The 18374-nt window shown below is 41.0% G+C and overlaps 1 protein-coding gene across 1 annotated transcript in view; it reads right to left on the bottom strand.

The window, feature by feature from the left end:
- Positions 1 to 1308: 1308 nt before the first annotated feature.
- Positions 1309 to 18374, bottom strand: part of LOC119851279 (transmembrane protein 68-like) — a 60009-nt gene continuing 42943 nt past the window's right edge. The window contains exons 5-7 of the mRNA XM_038390867.2: positions 16196 to 16256; positions 15353 to 15492; positions 1309 to 3040 (exon numbers count right to left, since the gene is read on the bottom strand). Of these exons, the coding sequence (XP_038246795.1) occupies positions 2936 to 3040; positions 15353 to 15492; positions 16196 to 16256 (306 nt within the window). The 3' untranslated portion in view covers positions 1309 to 2935. The remainder of the gene's footprint in view (positions 3041 to 15352; positions 15493 to 16195; positions 16257 to 18374) is intronic.

Here is an 18374-nt window from a genome sequence, read left to right as displayed (position 1 = left end):
TTAGATCCATAAGTTCTTCAGTCCAATCCACTTCCCTAACTAATTTCCTTAATTTTTCAAAGTCAGCCCTTTTGAAATCAAAAACTCTAGTTGCAGATTTATTTTTGTTAATCCTTCCATTTAGTTTGAACTGAATTAGCTCATGATCACTTGAGCCAAGATTGTCCCCTACAACCATTTCTTCTATGAGGTCCTCGCTACTCACCAAAACCAAATCTAAAATGGCATCCCCTCTAGTCAGTTCAGCAACTACTTGATGAAGGAATCCATCAGCTATCGCACCTAGGAAAATCTGAACCCTATTATTATTACTAGCACTGGTCCTCCAGTCTATATCTGGGAAGTTAAAGTCTCCCATGATTGTGCAGTTTCCATTAGTATTTACTTTATTAAAGACATTAAAAAGGGCTCTATCCATATCCAAATTAGATCCCAGAGGTCTATAGCACACCCCAAGCACTATCGTAGGAGAGGCTTTACTAGTTATCTTCCCCAGTGTAATTTTTGCCCAGATGGACTCTGTCTTATCCATTGCATCGTTTCTTATTTCTTTACATTCTACCTCATCATTGATATACAGTGCTACTCCACCCCCTTTACCTTTGTTTCTGTCTTTCCTCAACAGCACATACCCTTCAATACCTGTAGTCCAGTCATGACTACTTTTCCACCATGTTTCTGTTATCCCTATAATATCTGGTTTCACTTCCTGCACCAGTAGCTCTAGTTCCTCCATTTTGTTACCTAGGCTCCTCGCATTGGTGTACAAACATCTTAATTTTTTGCTGTTTGGCCTCGCTCACATTTTGTACCCTATTAGGCACAGTCATTCTACAGCCAGTATAGCCTATTAGACTAGTATCCACACCGCCCTCGCTCCTTATATACATTCTCCTACCCACGTATGGAATGTATCCTTTCTTACTTCGTCTTCCTTCTCAATGCTAAAATCTGGCGTGGAGATTACCTGGACATCTCCCAACCATCTCCCCCTAATTCCTAGTTTAAAGGAATTGAGGGTACTAGATGAGAACCTGCTATACTATATTAGCCACAAGGGGCAAATCACTGATCTCCATTTGGGTTGGGAGCTCTAAAGAAAAGGGAGAGGGGCTTCAAGACTCACTTCTGGTTTCTTTTTGTCAAAACAGCTGAAATTTGGCCACTTAATGGTATGGGAGGAGATTCAGAAGTGCACATAACTGGAAAGCATGAGTATGAGCACTGGTGGCAACATATTTGGTAAAATACCATTATGAAAGAGTGTTTGAAGAAGGAATCCACACTCAGAAGTTCATCAGTTTTAAGAGTGAGTGTGAAATATAACTTCCCATTTTATTTGTTTCCAGGATTTCATACACCAAATTAAAATACAGATTTAAGTTACTAAATACATGAATATGTAGAGAGAAGCAACAGGGCATTTAGTTTTGATTCTTTTCTGTACTCAGTATACTTTACTTTTAAAATTGAGCTTTCAAGAAGACAAGAAATCTAAATGCTTCAGTGCACTTGTTTCTATGTACATAGATTTAACTCCAACATTTGTACACCACACATTTTAATACCAAATCAAGCAGACCATGACGCTGTACAAAAAGACCAACTGGAGTTGTTTCTTCGGATCAAATTTTCCTCTGATTTTCCTCTTGTAATAGTAGACAAGTGGCTATTGCAAGAGGATTAAAGCACAAAAGGATACATGTTTTCTCAGTCTTTTGGAGTCATTAACGAGCAAATACTATAAGGGCAATAATTGCATGAAATAAAAGGAAAAAAATGCATCTTTGAGTGGGAAGTTTTCTGACGCTGCCAACTGGGATTTCATTTCTAACATTCTTGGCTAAAACATTGGCCCAATTAAAGTCAAAGGAATTTTACTATTGAGTATAGTGGGGTTAGGGTGACCAGATAGCAACTATGAAAAAACAGGACAGGAGGTGGGGGTAATAGGCACTTGTATAAGAAAAAGTCCCCAAAAATGGGACTGTCCCTATAAAAACGGGACACCTGGTCACTCTAAGCGGGGTCAGGATTTTCACTCCTTATGTTTACAGTCTAAACAATTCAAACATTAGACAATGCTTCAACTTTTTACAATATCTGAATAAGTTAGTAATTCTGCTGTGAAAGAATTAATGTTCTGTATCAGAGAATCTATGCCAAGCAAATTACTGTTAAACTTGGTGAAACCCCAAAAATGTAAAAGTAACCTGCAGAGGAGAAAAGATGGGTTTGTGCTTTTTTTTTTTTTTTAATTTTTTCCGGTGCATCAAGAAGGCCTGATGAGTTTTTCTCCCTGTCAGAGTTTGGGTTTCTTCTTTCTTTTTTATATTATAAAATTTTAGGTGTTGGCCACCTTGGAAGAATCTGTGACTGGAGAACTAGCACAATGGGAGCTGTGCTACTGAGCAGTCAAAGAATTCTTAGGCTGTTAAACTCTGGATTTTCATTTGTTTTTGTAAGCACCTCCTTAAAGGTTATGTTTTAAACAATATCTTATCAGTGATTGTGGGCTCACTTTAACTGAAATATCTGAGACACCCCAAGGGGTTCTCTAGCAAAACCAGACTAGACATTTTATTATTGGCCTATTCTTATTCCCATTGATTTAAAATGGGCTTTGGATCAGGTTCATGGCCTTCAGTGGTACTAGGATCAAAGCCTGAGTGGGGTGGAAAATTCAGGCCATCTTCATGTACCAAAAACTAGTAAAAAGAGCACAAGCCTAAATTTTTCAGAATCCTTTGTAAGCCAATTTTATCTTTTAAGAATTTGAGTTTTGGCCCATTTCTACTTGCTGATTGGAGACATAAGAGAGAAAGCTCTTGTTGGGAGAAACTGTAATTTTAAAAAAAAAGTTTAAAGTACAGTAACATACCTTGTTGTAAAAGTATTAAAAGCTATGTACATTTTAAACACATATGTAAACACACTAGTCATCTTTCTGATGTTTATCAAATCGTTCCAATAGAGCCCTTAATATATTTCCTGGTAGCTTTTGGTGTCTGTCTCTTAGCGCTTCGATGGCGATCTTTGTCTGAAAGGAAGGAGGAAAGAAAGAGGGGGAAACATTTTATATTACAGGAATGACGAGTCATCGTTTTCTTCAAGTTTTCCCAATGTTGCAAAATATATACAAAAAGTCTAAAACTCTATGGAAAGCGGTAAGGGTGCGGACAGAAGGAGCAGAAAAGGGAAATTCCTCGCAAGATCCCATCAAACCCTTGCTAAGGCAGAGTCTCATTTCCAGATGCTAGTGTATTTTCCTGTGATAACTAAGCACACTAAACATTATATCTAGCTATGCAATAGTGACAGACATGTTATCTCACTAAAGCCCCAATTGTAATCATCTCTAACTAAGCCAGCACTGAGGAAAACCTATTCAGTGTAAAATCCTTTGCCACAAGGTTCAAGAGGCAGTTTCCCTTCAAAACCAGCTATAAACTTTTCAAACTCTATTTTAAATGTTTACTAGTCATAAAATATTCATGACATGGCTAAATAAAAAGGGAGGTTTAGGATGTAAAAGGGCAATTCCTTCAGCATTCAAATGTACTCTTCCCAATAAATCATGTTTCTTCAGATCTATTAAATCTCTATCCACTATATACCGGTAATTTTGCTCCAGCTAAAATATGGTAATCAGCCAAGATGCTTTCCTCTACACCTCACCGACACTAAAGAATTTGTTTATAACCCAGGTCAACTTTAATTTAGTCAAAAAGGTCAATGGGAACTCTTTGGTGCTCAAACTCTTGGAGGGGAAAATCAGACTATTTTTGTAGATGCCTAAAGATGGAATAATGAGCTTAAATTTAGGCACATAATTTTGAAAATCTTGGTTAATACATATAAATGCATTGGAGTCAGGAAATTAAAAATGTTTCTCATACTAACATTAACACCCACAGTGCTCAATAGGGCCCAAACCTCAGCCAGTTTATACCAACTAAGGATCTGACTTATATTTATCAATTGCAGAGGTGTACTATGTTTTGTATGTATGTGAGGCAAAAGGGACTGTGGAGTCCGGTTCCTTGTTTCACATAGGGCTCTTCTATGTATTTAGGAGGCTGAGAGGTAGGACTTGAACTATAATGTGTACAATATAGGTCCAGGGACAGATTTTCAAAAGGCACAAAGAGCAGTCAATGGGAGTTGGGCATCTAACTCCCTTTTATATTTTTGAAGATCTCGCCAGGTTACTATGGAAACATTAACCTTTCCCTAGAATTTATGTATTTAATGTTGTTGTCATGTATTTTCTTGGATTTAATTTCCATTTTAAGATAAACAAGAGAAACTGCCTCTTAGTTAGGTATTTAGAGATGACCTGCGAAGCAAGACTTTTTTTTTTAAACACTGTTTATTGTTTACTCTCTCTGTCCCTCTCCACTATAAATGAAGCAGAAGGACATGGAGTGAAGTGCAGATGTGGTTGTCTGGCTCACTGCCCCCCAAAATGGACCCAGCTGAGGGGTCCTGTTCTCTGCAAGTGTGGATTCTGTTTCTTAGAGAGAAAGGGATTGTGTTTGTAGAGATGCAACTTAGAATACATCCTTGTAAAAGATTACTAGTCAGGTCTGCTAGCAAAGACAGGAAAGGAAAGACTATAGCCACTTGTCATTTCTATTTTTTTTAAAAAAACAACAACCCTAAATATGCCACAGATAAATGTGTCATGAAAAAAATATGCTACATTCTACATATCCACATCCTACATCAGGAAGAACCAATGGAGGACACAAACAGTTGCATTTGCTTGCAGTGCACCTTTAAAATATTCCTCTCCAAACTGTAGGAGCTTGCAGGCTTTTATGTATTGAAAGTGATGTTCATCAAATAGCACTGTCAGCTATTCATTAGCCACTTAAATTCACAGGAGTACTGTGAATTTATCCCAGATTAAGTTCTCTCGCGTCACAAATGAAGTGTCACTAACAGCCACATCTGTAAACTTCTGAGTTTGGAGTCAAGCTGTGTTCCTTTCTCAGGCATCCTCAGTACTAAAATATTCTGCAGATCAAGTTACCTTCATTTACTCCTGTGCAATCCCATTGTCCTCAAAGAGGAGACTACTGAAATCTTGCTGGTTCAGTTTTGTGTCCTTACAGCCTTTGAAGCTGGTGAATGATCCTTTACTAGCAAATATAGGAGGAGAAAATGGAAACCTCCTAAAGTCCAGGGGATGCTTTGTCAATTTGCCTGAGCAAGGCTTCTACCCTATCCACTCGTTCCTTTGAAAAGTTGTCACCCTTTCCTTTGTGGACGTTCTCTTTGGCCTCTGCACCTCTCTTAGATGACAAAACACAGTTGGATTTGTTCTTTGGAAATTTATAAAAGCACAATGTGTTTTTTCACATTACTGTTAATTTTCAGTCCTCTCTAATTATTCCTCTCATTAGATTTAGGGTAAATTGTGTTTCCTTTCTCCTTCTTTTTGGAAGTGTCTTCCTGTGGATGAATGGATGAACATATTCTTTTTGGCTACATGTCTCCAACTGTAGTGGAGCAATGACTCTTTTGTGTAACGGAGCCAAAAGCCATGCTTGGGTCACCTGAGTCAGATTTCTCAGCATGTCAAGGGGGTTCTGGGGGCTCAGGCCTGAGGGACTTTGGAAAGTTAATGTGTTTTGAGGAAGGGCAGGTACTGCAGAGAGAGGGGAGATTCTAATGTAATTCTGTTTCTTCCCCTCCCTGGCTTTTCCCATTGTACATTCAGGAGGTCCTTCTCCTTGGTGGTGGTGGTGGTGAAGAGGAAGAGGAGACAGGATATTGGTGATCTGAATCTAAGGGAAAGCAAATAATTCTCTGAACTTTTAAGTGACCGAAATTAAGTTTGTTGGTGGAGGAACGTAGCTGTTCGGATATTCCCACATCCAAGTGACAGATTTCAGAGTAGCAGCTGTGTTAGTCTGTATTGGCAAAAGAAAAGGAGTACTTGTGGAACCTTAGAGACTAACAAATTTATTGAAGCATAAGCTTTGTGAGCTACAGCTCACTTCATCAGATGAATACATCATGAAGCTTATGCTCAAATAATTTTTTCTTTTACATTCAAGTGAGTGGCTCAGTCTGAAACCTCAGAGCAGAAAAGGTATTTTCTTCCTCCTGGGAGTCAGGCCTGCATTTGAAATCATTTTTGAGTTTAGAAACTACTTTGTGCAGCTCCTCAGCAGTCTTCTGCCATTCAAGACATTTTATGCTGTACTTGTCACTGTGGAATATAAATATACCACAAAATAGAAGAGGATAAAAAAGCAGCAGGAAAGAATTAATAATAATTAATTTGGTGAAAAAACCCACCAAATGCATCGATGAAGTGAGCTGTAGCTCACAAAAGCTTATGCTCTAATAAATTTGTTAGTCTCTAAAGTGCCACAAGTACTCCTTTCTTATTACAAAGTTAGGTTGATGTAAATTGCTTTGTGTCAACCTATTTGTTCATGTGTCTATACTCAAATTTGTATCCCAGTGATGAAAGCACCCTGTTATGGTGAGCCGTGGTTGACACAGTGCAAGTGTAAAGAGTGCGTGAGCTATGTTGAACTTAACTGTCCTCCTGAAGCTATTCCATAATGCCCAACAGTGACCACTCTGGTCACAATTGTGAATTCTACTGCCCAGGAGGTCATAGAGACTGGAAGGCATAGCCCTGCCCTGCCCTCCCCCTCAACTTTAAACCCCTGCATATTTTTGAAATGCCTTTTCCTGATTGTCCAGCTTGGTAAGCACACCTAACAGGTCTTCCTCATTGTGTGCAACTGCCCAACCAAACATACCAGCTACATGCTCTAGACGTGCTCCAGCCTGGAATAGACAGGAGATATTGGATCTCCTGGCCTTGGGGAGAAAAAACTGTGCAAGAACAGCTGTGGACCAGCCATAGAAATATGGGTGTATAAGAGAAGATTGCACAGTGGATGCAGGTGAAGGGGTACAACATGGATCAGCAGCCATGTGAAAGTGCCACATGAAAGTGAAGCAATTGCAGCAAGCATACCACAAGGCTGGGGAGGCCAACAGTCAATTTGGTGCTGACCTGCTGCTTTTACAATGAGCTACATGCCATTCTTGGAGGGGACCCTACCAGCACCCTGCAAACCACTGTGGATATCTCCAATGCACGCAATAACAGACCCCTGCCATTAACAGCACAGAGGAGGAGTGACATGTGGCAAGGGAGTGGGGGGGAAGTCCAGTTATCCAGTGAGCGAGGATAATTTAGAGACTCCTCTGAAAGTTAGCCAGTCCCAGATCATCTCAAATCTGCGTAAGCTTTACCAGCGAAAGTTTGAGTCACAAAACTGTGATCTCCAGTGCTATTCTGCATCACCCTGATATTGAATATGGGCATTAGACTATTAACCTGATAAACTGATTCTGAAAAGGACTCTTTGCAACTCTCAAGCTCTCTAGCTCTACTATGAAACTGACCTAAGAACTCTATTCATGTCTGTATGTATAATGATCTTTAAACCAATACTCTCTTTTCTTTTTAAATACATTTTAGTTTAGTTAATAAGAATTGGCTGTAAGTGTGTATTTGGGTAAGATCTGAAATATTCATTGACCTAGGGGGTAATGTGCCTGATCCTTTGGGAGTGGTAGAACTTTTAGTATGATGAACAAGATTTTCAGTAATCCTCATCGTACTTGACTTGGCTGTCTGTTTTGGCTTTAAGGGAACTCTGTTTTGGCTTCTGGGTAACCAGTAAGGTATTTGTTAGTCTCTAAGGTGCCACAAGTACTCCTTTTCTTTTTACGCTGTTTTGTTGCTGGTTTGGTAAATCTAAGTAGTAGAGTAATCACCAGTTTTGGGGATCGTCTGCCCCATTCTTTGCAGTTTGCCCTGATTGAGCTATCACAGCATGGCCTCGGGATCCAGGTCACACTCATGTGTGCCCCACAATGCATTTCCAAAATTCCCAAAAAGCATTGTGCCAGAGGGTGGTGGTATGGCACAGTCAGATACCTACCCACTGTGCACCACAGTTTGCATTGACACAAGAACCCCTGGTGAGTACACAAAGTGCTGCCACAAGCAGCCAAGTGTGTATGCACAAGCGATACATTAACTGTGGTGGCTTTACACCAACATAATATGTAAATCAAAGTTCGATGCGTAGACATAGCCTTAGAGTCCTTGTTCCTCCTCAATGATCACTAGAGCTGAAATCAATGATGGGCACTTCTAGGAGGCTAAATCTTAGACATGACATAGGGACAGCATTGCAGTGAACGACAGAGGATGCAGCAGCAGAGTTCCTCGCTACCCAGTGAAATCACTAAGATCTAAAATCAGTAAGAACTGGGCTACGTGGTAAAATCTCAGAACACAGCATTGCAGCTAGTGGCAGAGGTGGCAGTGAGTGACAAGCAGCAGCAGAGACAGCAGTGAACAGCAGCAAAGGTGGAAGTGACAGTGGTAAGATGAGCAGAAGCAGAGGCATCGCTTGACCCCCACTCTGCCCCCAAAGGAGGGAGGTGAACCCACAGGAATGCACCCCTGAATTCTGGGACTTGGCTGACCTCAGACAACCAGTGAGTGGGGTGCAGCAGAGGGAAAGGGGAGCGATGTGTTAAAGGGACATTTGTCGGAATTTCACACCAAAACTGAGGCAAGGACTACTGTCCAGGATACTGTAGGGTAGGGGTTTACTTATGGTTTGCATGCTTTTGAATAATTGTTGTGGTATTTTTCCCATCTGTTCTTAAAAGTTTTTTCTCGTTATACACAGACTTAGTACCCATGAGTGGGGAAAGTATTGCCTATAACTCAGACACCGCACACCCAGCTAGCATGGAGATAAACAGCAGTGTAGACAGTGAGGCACAGCTTAGGTGGATAGAGTAGAGTGTCCTACATGCCAGAACCCTCAGGCAACATACATGGGCTCTCTACATGTCCAAGCAGTGTCTCCCATGTTTACACTGCTATTTTAGCAATATGAAAGGCTCCAGCAGCAGGGAAAGGCTCGGTCAGTGTAAGCATGGGCACAGCCTGCCTTTCGCCATAGCGAGTAGCTAGCTACAAGTGTACTTCCTGTACAAAATGTCCCACAGGATCGCCACCTAAGAAAAGTTCCAGGCGCCGTAGAGCAACTGGTGTTGCCTTTGTGGAGCTCAGTGGAATGGACTCTAGGTATCAGGTTGCATAGTCTGCAACTACTAGAATATATTGATATTGTGCAGCTCTTTTCACCACGGATCCCCACAATATCCAGCTCAATCCTCTGGAAGGGAGTCTCAATCGGAGGGAAGGGCCTTTGAGACAACTTTTGTGGTGGTTAATCGGTATGCTGACAAGAGACACATGGCCTGGTTTACACTGGGGGGAGAGCTAAGTGGTCTAAGTTAAGCAACTTTTCAGCTACGGAAATAGCATACCTGAAGTCGACGTACTGAGAGCTACTTACCGCGATGTCTTCACTGTGGTAGATCGACTGCTGATACTCCCCCATCGACTCTGCCTATGCTTATCACTCTGGTGGAGTACAGGAGTCGACGGGAGAGTACTTGGCAGTCAATTTATCGCGACTTCACTAGACGCGATAAATTGACCCCCCCCAACACACACACTGGATTGATCGCTCCGGAGGTAAGTGTAGACATGCCCACAGTATTCTCTGACCTCCTGGTGGATACCATGCTAGTAAAGGCAGGCAGATATGCAGGACAAAGTATTTTCTTGGCCTAAGTGGCCAGCACAAGGGATGCCATTTCCTAGCCATAGGACAACCAGGGTATCTGTAATTGTGCCCTTACCTCACTGGTTGGTTTGTTGCATTCAATGTGATATTGCTCTCTCCCCTGAGTATAAAGTGGAGTGACTGTTTCAGGCATCGGGATTCTGCCACCTCTTCATTTACAACAGCAAATTCGTTGCGGACCCCACTCAGCACAGGGTCCTGCCTTTGTTCATGGACAAATTCTAGGTCACAGCTTCTAAATCAGCTAACGGCAGCCTCCTAGATACTCTTCCCATTTGCAACCCAGATGAATGTCTTATAATCTTCAAATCCCCCTCAAGAGATTCATCAGGTTTTCCTCATCCAGCTACTTCAAATCAGTCCAGGATTTCCCCAGGTGTTGGAATCTGGTTAGTGACTACAGTCTCTGGTTTTCCCAACTCACTGATATTTTCTTAGAAGTCTTGCCAGTCCTGACCAATAATAATGGGATAGGCTAGCTTTGGGGATAGAGCTACTGGAAGAGTCTCTATATGTCGTCCCATGGTAAACTTCAGTTGTCTGCTAGGGTAGGCCTTTACATCCCTGTGGATGCACTAGGGGAAGACTATCTCCCCAGGAGGAGCGGGGGGTCCGGGGTCCCTCCTGTCCTGGCTAATGGAGTTTGCACCAAGGTCTGACTGCATATAGAGTCCAACAGATTTTGTACTTTCATCCCCCAGATCCACATGGGGATGGTTATTTTGGAAGCCCCTGCTTTCTGCTGTCCACACCAGGCATACTGCATTTCATAAGGGGGCATTCCCTTCAGACATGCCCCAGTTACCCACATAAGCAGCAGGTCACTATATTGTGGTCTGAGCCTCTTCTCTCACACAATGGTGGTCCTGGCTGTTGTAAGGGTCTGGCATCCACATCTGTGTTAGCTTAATCTGGTGATGGGGCCAAGATTCTAAAGACCTGGTGAGGTTTCATCCAGGCTCTTCCTGCCTGGTTACTGAGGCTTGCCCAGAGTTAGGGTGGTTGTCCTGACAGTTGAGCGGCTGGTAACTAGGGCATTCATCCTTGAGTGGCAGAGGTTCATGTATGGTCAGCTTTTTAGCCACAAGTTGTCTCCCTTCTCCTGTCTCTGGGGGTTCTTCAGCCATAAAGTTCTCCCTCAGCTTTACCACTACTTTGGGCAGTGCCTCAGAATCCACATGGGTCTCCAGGAGGAAGTATTTGTATTAAATTCTTTGTCAATATTAACTTAGCCAGCTGGGTTCCCATCTGCTGCCGTGGCTGTAATCATCAATATTGCTTCTGTCTTTGGGTCATCACCTGTGGTCAGGCTCCCTGGAGATATGTTTCCATCCAGAAGTGGTGGCAGATAATTCAGGATGGCTGCTTTAAACAGTTCGTAATTCATTGCAGACACAGGGTCAAGCCCTCAGTAGACTGCCTGGACTGGGCCAGGCTGGTAAGGGGCCAACATCAGAAACCACTGGAGGCTACTGCCACCTGTTCAAAAGTAGACAGGAAGGCTTCAGAGTGGTTGTCAGGCTCTATTTTAGCGAGCTTTACAGATACAGGTGTGGGCAGAGGCCCCAGGCTCACAGCTCCTGCTACCAGACCACTAGATATCCCAAGAGGCTGTAGATTCATCAGCAACTCTTGATCAAAGTTCTGTTGTAATTCTTTCTGCTGTGTTGTCATTTCATGCAATAGCTGTTGCTGTGTGGCCAACTGTTGCAAATTTTTTTGCTGGGTTGCCCACTGTTGCTGCTCTTCAACAGTCACTTGCATCATTGTTCTGGATCCATACTACTTGGGTTAACTGTCACTCACGCTTCTGGGGTTTTACCAGTTCATTCTAATTTATCATTGTATCAGAGAGCAACTGCCCATGTTCTCCTATTTGTCATAGGCTTTACCTCCACAGCACCTACTTGGGAAGCTTAAGGTGCTTCCTTTGTCCCCAGTGACTTTCTCTTTCAGCAGGGGTTACTATAGAGTTGGTCTGAAGATGTGCTGTGTTTCTCTGGCTACAAGTATCAGGGAGACAGTTCCCTGGCCCCCATTTTGGGGTTAAAGTTGTCCAAGTGAAAAAGGTAAAGTTGAACAATCTTATAGCCCGAAAACAGACAGGGTTGACCTCCCTCTTCTTGTGAAGCAAACAGGTCAACAACTCCAGAGCTAGGGCTGGGTTCTCTAGTCTCTTGTCAGGATATTGGACCCAGGCTAAGCTTCTTGGACAGTACAAAAACAAAGTAAAGAAGGTCCCTCTACTTATCCATAGGCAGAGGAGCTTCACCAGCTTTCTTAGCCAACAATCCCTGTATTGTGTGGAGTCAAGGAGCTCTGTGATCTAGCTCTGTGTCCCTCTGGGTGCTGCCTATCACTGAGATTGGCTCATAGATTCACAGAGATTAAGGTCAGAGGGGACCATCATGACCATCTAGTCTGGCCACCTGCACATTGCAGGCCACAGAACCTCACCCACCCACTCCTGTAATAGACCCATAAACTCTGGCTGAGTTACTGAAGTCATTAAATCATGATTTAAAGACTTCAATTACAGCTCCCTCTAAGGAACTGCCCTTCTCCAGGTGCAGCAGATCTCACAGGTACACTGGGTTGGACCTGATTGTGCCCATAAGCCCTCATTAACCCCTTCCCGACTGGGGTGGGAAGCTGTTCCACCACAGAACCTAAGACAAATATTTTCACTTAGATCAAAATAAAAGGAAACATATATTCAAGATACCTAAAATCAAGATCCTCTGTGCCACACAACAACTTTTCCACCATAAATATGGCAAAAGACTAGGGTCCCCAAAGTTATTCATAAGGTAAGTGACATCTTAGAGAATTTATTTTATGGACCACCTTCCCCTTCTGCGATGATCCAAATACTATCCGTGTGGCAACTAACCTGATTACTTACATGCAAAAAGTAACTTCAGGGAGGTATTTCAGCCTCTTTGAGGGAGTATATTTGCCCTGAGTTAGCAGTCTTCACAATTTAGGAGTGATTCTATAAACTCAGCTGCTGTTGGACATCATATGACAGCAGTAACCCAGAGAGATGAGATGGGTGACATAGTATCTTTTATTGAACCAACTTCTTTTGTGAGAGACAAGCTATCAACCTTACATAGAGCTCTTTTTCAAGTCTGGGAAACTTAATCAGAGTGTCACAGCTACAAACAGGGTGGAACAGATCATTTAACAAAAGTAGTAAATACATATTACAAGGGACCATTCAAGGTGAAGTGGTCCATTAACAGCCCTCTAGTCATAGAGAGGAAAGGAAGGATGAGGGGGGAAAGCAGCTGAGGGTGGGGATATTATTAGTGTGTTATAGATTGGATTTATGGCTCATTACAACAATCTTTCTAATCAATCCATGGTTTTTAGTGTCTAGCAAAGTTATGAACTGAAGCTCCCAGCCTTGTCTTTTGAAAGTGTTGTGCAGGCTTCCTTTGAGGATGAGGACTGATAGGTCAAATATAGAGGGATCATTCTGTAAAAAGGAAAGGAGGATTTGTGGCACCTTAGAGACTAACAAATTTATTTGAGCATAAGCTTTCGTGAGCTACAGCTCACTTCATCGGATGCATTCAGTGGAAAATACTGTGGGGAGATTTATATACATAAAGAACATGAAACAATGAGTGTTACCATACACACTGTAAGGAGAGTGATCAGGTAAGGTGAGCTATTACCAGCAGGAGAGCAGGGGTGGGGAAGGGGCGGAGGGAGACCTTTTGTAGTGATGATCAAGGTGGGGAATTTCCAGCAGTTGACAAGGACGTCTGAGGAACAGGCGGGGGGGGGGGGGGAGAAAATAAACATGGGGAAATAGTTTTACTTTGTGTAATGACCCATCCACTTCCAGTCTTTATTCTAGCCTAAGTTAATTGTGTCCAGTTTGCAAATTAATTCCAATTCAGCAGTCTCTCATTGGAGTCTGTTTTTGAAGTTTTTTTTTTAAGAATTGCCACTTTTAGGTCTGTAATCAAGTGACCAAAGAGATTGAAGTGTTCTCCAACTAGTTTTTGAATGTTATAATTCTTGATGTCTGATGTGTGTCCATTATTCTTTTATGTAGAGACTGTCCAGTTTGACCAATATACATGGCAGAGGGGCATTGTTGACACATGATGGCATATATCACATTGGTAGATGTGCAGGTGAACGAGCCTCTGATAGTGTGGCTGATGTGATTAGGCCCTATGATGGTGTCCCCTGAATAGATATGTGGGCACAGTTGGCAACGGGCTTTGTTGCAAGGAAGGTCTCTACATTACAGTGTGCATGGTAACACCCATTGTTTCATGTTCTCTGTGTATATAAATCTCCCACTGAATGCATCCGATGAAGTGAGCTGTAGCTCACGAAAGCTTATGCTCTAATAAATTTGTTAGTCTCTAAGGTGCCACAAGTCCTCCTTTTCTTTTTGCGGATACAGACTAACACGGCTGCTACTCTGAAACCTTTGTAAAAAGTGTTCACCCTCAGGTGAACCCAGCAGTAGTCCAATCAGCTTTTTACCTTGTTTGTCTGGCTAGAAACCTGTGTCCTTTGCAGACCTCTCCACCATCATTTACACATTTGTTACCTTAATATTAAACTATAGCAATGTGCTCTAAATAGAGTTATGCATTTAAGGCATTCAGAGAATAACACTGAGGAAGAACACAGCAGCTGTCTCAGTGAAGGATTTTTCTTGGAACTCATGACATAAACGCTCTGGGCTCTGCACTGGCTGTGTAATGGTGCTATCTAACTCCAGATCGAGTTTAAGGTTTTGGTTATGACTTAGGAAGCCTTAAATAGCCTGTGACCTACCTACCTGAGGGATTGCCTCTCTCCAGAGGCACTCAAGCTGAATCCCCTTTACTATAAGGCAGAGAATTGTGGATAGCAGGATGCTCTCTGTGAGGGCTTTAAGACTCTAGAACTTGCTCTCCATCAGTCAAAAATAGCACAGATTTGGTGACCTAGGCACACTGCCAGACATCTGTTAGATGGGGTTTTTGGAGAGGGCTGGCTGAAATATACTGTCTAGAACTATGAATGTGTGGAAGGCTCTTTTGTGGGTGGTGGAAGGCAGATTTTCTCTCTGAATGATTGTTTTAATGCTCCTGGGAGTTTGTTGTAATATTAATTATGTGTTAGGGCACTAGAGCCTTGCATGCACATTTGTAAAAATGTTATTTATTTACTTCAATTTTAATAATTTAATGTATTTTAGCTCCTTTTGAGACAGTTTACCATCTGGAAACAAGGAGCACAGCCAGGACCTTGTGATCATCCAACTCTTCACAGACTAACAGCAAGTGATCCACAGAACACAGTCCAGAAACCTCTGGTGTAAAGTATCAAGGGAGAGGGCCAGGGAGGATAGTGATGAGACAGAACAATGCATGAATCTGTGGAGGAATCTAACAGTGTAAAATAGTGTTGTCTGGACTGGAGAAAATGATATTTCAGCCAGAGATATGTTGTTGAATAACAGTACACTATTTAAGATGGCCAATGTACTGTAAAAGTTTTACTTCATAAGAAACCTGTAGACATGGAATTTGATAAATATTTCACACCTAATTAACATCATTTAAACTAAGACTCTAGGTTCCTTGAAGTTTCAAAGAGGAGAGCCAACTTACCTTTTCAACTAGTTCTGTAGCCGTTATATTTGGATCATAGGGAATGGGATCTCCAATATATGTGCGAAGTTTGACTGGGAACCCTCCATATTCAGGAACGAATGGCAATTGAAAATGTTCATTCAACCACCTAATAAACCCTGTGAATTAAAAAAAAAAAAGGGCGGGGGTAGATTACATTTTGAGACATAGTAGATAAGCTTAGAAGCTAGCAGAGTCCCTGAATGCATCCGATGAAGTGAGCTGTAGCTCACGAAAGCTTATGCTCAAATAAATTGGTTAGTCTCTAAAGTGCCACAAGTACTCCTTTTCTTTTTGCGGATATAGACTAACACGGCTACTACTCTGAAACCTGAATCAAAATGGTGTCTGGATTGTAACTAACAAATCTTAAGTGATTTGGTTAAAGGCAACATGAAGGTCAAATAATATTCAGGGCACATAATCTTGAAAATAATAATCTACTCTTCCATTACCTCATGCATACCAATTACCAGTTTAAGATGTGTCACCATGTAAAGCACAATAAATATGTAGTCCAATAAATACATATTAAGATTAGATAACCCAGAACAGTTTACATCACAAGAAACAGTTACCAGAGTTAAAAGAGAACAAAAGATTAGAAAGCGGCAAAGAGTCCTGTGGCACCTTATAGACTAACAGACGTATTGGAGCATAAGCTTTCGTGGGTGAATATCCACTTCGTTGGATGTATGCAAGATTAGAAAGAAATTCACAAGATGAGTACTTCCCAGAAACAGTTGATTTTGAAAACATAAATAAAAAAAACTCTACAAACGAATTTGAAAAGATGCAGTAAATTTATGAAGTAAATCTTACATGTTGTTCCAAGTGTTCTATAGCCTTCTCGAATATTCTGAGTAAACAAAGGGATGATGGGCTAAGAAATAATGAAAAGAAGTGGTAAGAATATGGACAATAGTTCAGCCTTAGTTTTTTCTTTTAAATCTTGCATCACCTTTGAATAGAATCATTCTGCATCTATATCATGTGGTTACAGGCCACTTTACCATCCCATTAAATCAAAATGAAACTGTTAATTTATCATGACTAGAAACTCAAAAGGAGTCACATGTTTGTCAGGAAAAACTACAGCTAGTTATGTACCAGGTGAGGCTCCATTTTCTGAGGGTTCTTTGAACCTAAATCACATGTTTCTATTATCATCACGATGAACTCCAAAACAACACTGACAGAATAATACTTAGAAAAAGAAAAAATAATTCCACAGATATCGGAATTATCAGTTTCAGGAGTCCTGTTCAGCAATTTTTTTTCAGTGCCTAAGAAGTCAGAATACTAGTGAGTTAGACAAAAAACATCCAGATATTATTTTGGTAACAAAATCTTGCAAGCAGATTCTAAAAATGCAGCAAAAGTCCTATATAAAACATACACAGATTATGCAATTTAAGAGTCTCATCTGTATTATGAAACTCTTGCAAATATTAGGGGAGGGGGCAAGAAGAAAGGATGACCTTGCCTAATTGAATGTTTGCTTTCTAATGCCTTTAATATTTAAAATAGTTTTAAGAAGTTGTAATTTTTCAGAAAATGATTTTTCTTTCAAATAATGATGCAAGTTATCATCTCTCAGAAGCACACATTGAGATCATATCACCTCAAAGCAAATATCTTTCCTAAACCTTATGTTGTGACAGCTCCTTCATTATTATTATGACAGACTGAGCACCAACCACCCACCTGGGATGGTACGGAACTTTTTTTCCCCCTCAGTTCCTATCCCAAGAGGTTTATCAGAGACATAAATTAGACCAGAGGTTCTGAAATTTTGTTATAGTGTAGGCCACTCTTTAACAGAGAATCTATTTCTTGTGCAACATCCCTGTGACAACCTACTGTTGTACATTGTAAAACAAACATTCATCTGAAGAATTCTTCATTCTACTCCGCTGACATTTGATTCAAACTCTTTATGTTTTTCATAATATTGAATTTAAATTCATAACTTTGCTTGACACTAAAATTCATGGTCTTAATAAAGATACTGGATTTATGTCTTATAACAATCTGTAATCCACTAGCCACTTTTTGTCAACTAACTACAAGGATGTTAATGGGCCACTTCATCTTGAATGGTCCCTTAGTTTAGCATGACCATGTTCTCTTTTAATTTAGCTATGACTCTCTAAGTACCTTTCCCAGACCTGAGGAAGAAGTCTGTATAGCTCAAACGCTTGTCTCACTAACAGAAGTTGGTCTAATAAAAGATGATACCTCACCCACTTTACCAGTTCTGTGTGGCAGAGGTGATGCGTGAGAAGGCATGTGGAGTCATATGCCCCAGCAGAGTTGCCGCTTGGCTTACACTGAGCATGTTCACACAGACTGAGCATGCTCAGTAACATATGCTGAAGCTGCCACCCTCACTCCATCCCCCGACACTATTGGCAGGTACAGTTTGTCTCTGACCTGTGAAATGTGGTATAGGAAACTCTGATGTAGACAACAGTTCATACACACAGACCACTGCAGAATCAGATGCTCCATTTGGGATCACATAGGACCCCCCCAGGCATACATTGAAGCTGTTCAATGGCTTAGCTACGTCCTAAGCTGAAATCTTGGATAAACACTGTTTGAAGCATACGAATTAAGTCTCTCCTCAATACTGTTCCTTTTCTAGGGGGAGATCCATTCCATTTCTTTTATATACAATGATCTGGTTTACAAAATATATCTTCTACTAAAGTTTCACACTGTTATGGGATTACAATAGAGTAAACGTTTTAATGTAGGTTTTTATTTAAAAGGGTTCTGATTAGGGCTGTCAAGTGATTAAAAAATTAATTGTGATTAACTGCATGATTAAAAAAATTAATCATGATTAATCACATGATTAATAGCGCTATTAAACAATAGAATAGCATTTATTTAAATATTTTGGATGTTTTCTACATTTTCAAATATATTGATTTCAATTACAACACAGAATGCAAAATGTACAGTGCTCACTTTGTTTTTTATTATAAATATT

This window comes from Dermochelys coriacea, chromosome 2 (assembly GCF_009764565.3).
Source record: "Dermochelys coriacea isolate rDerCor1 chromosome 2, rDerCor1.pri.v4, whole genome shotgun sequence".
In the NCBI taxonomy this organism is placed as follows: domain Eukaryota; kingdom Metazoa; phylum Chordata; order Testudines; family Dermochelyidae; genus Dermochelys; species Dermochelys coriacea.
Note: the sequence above shows the minus strand (reverse complement) of the source record. Positions and strands in the feature narration are given on the sequence as shown.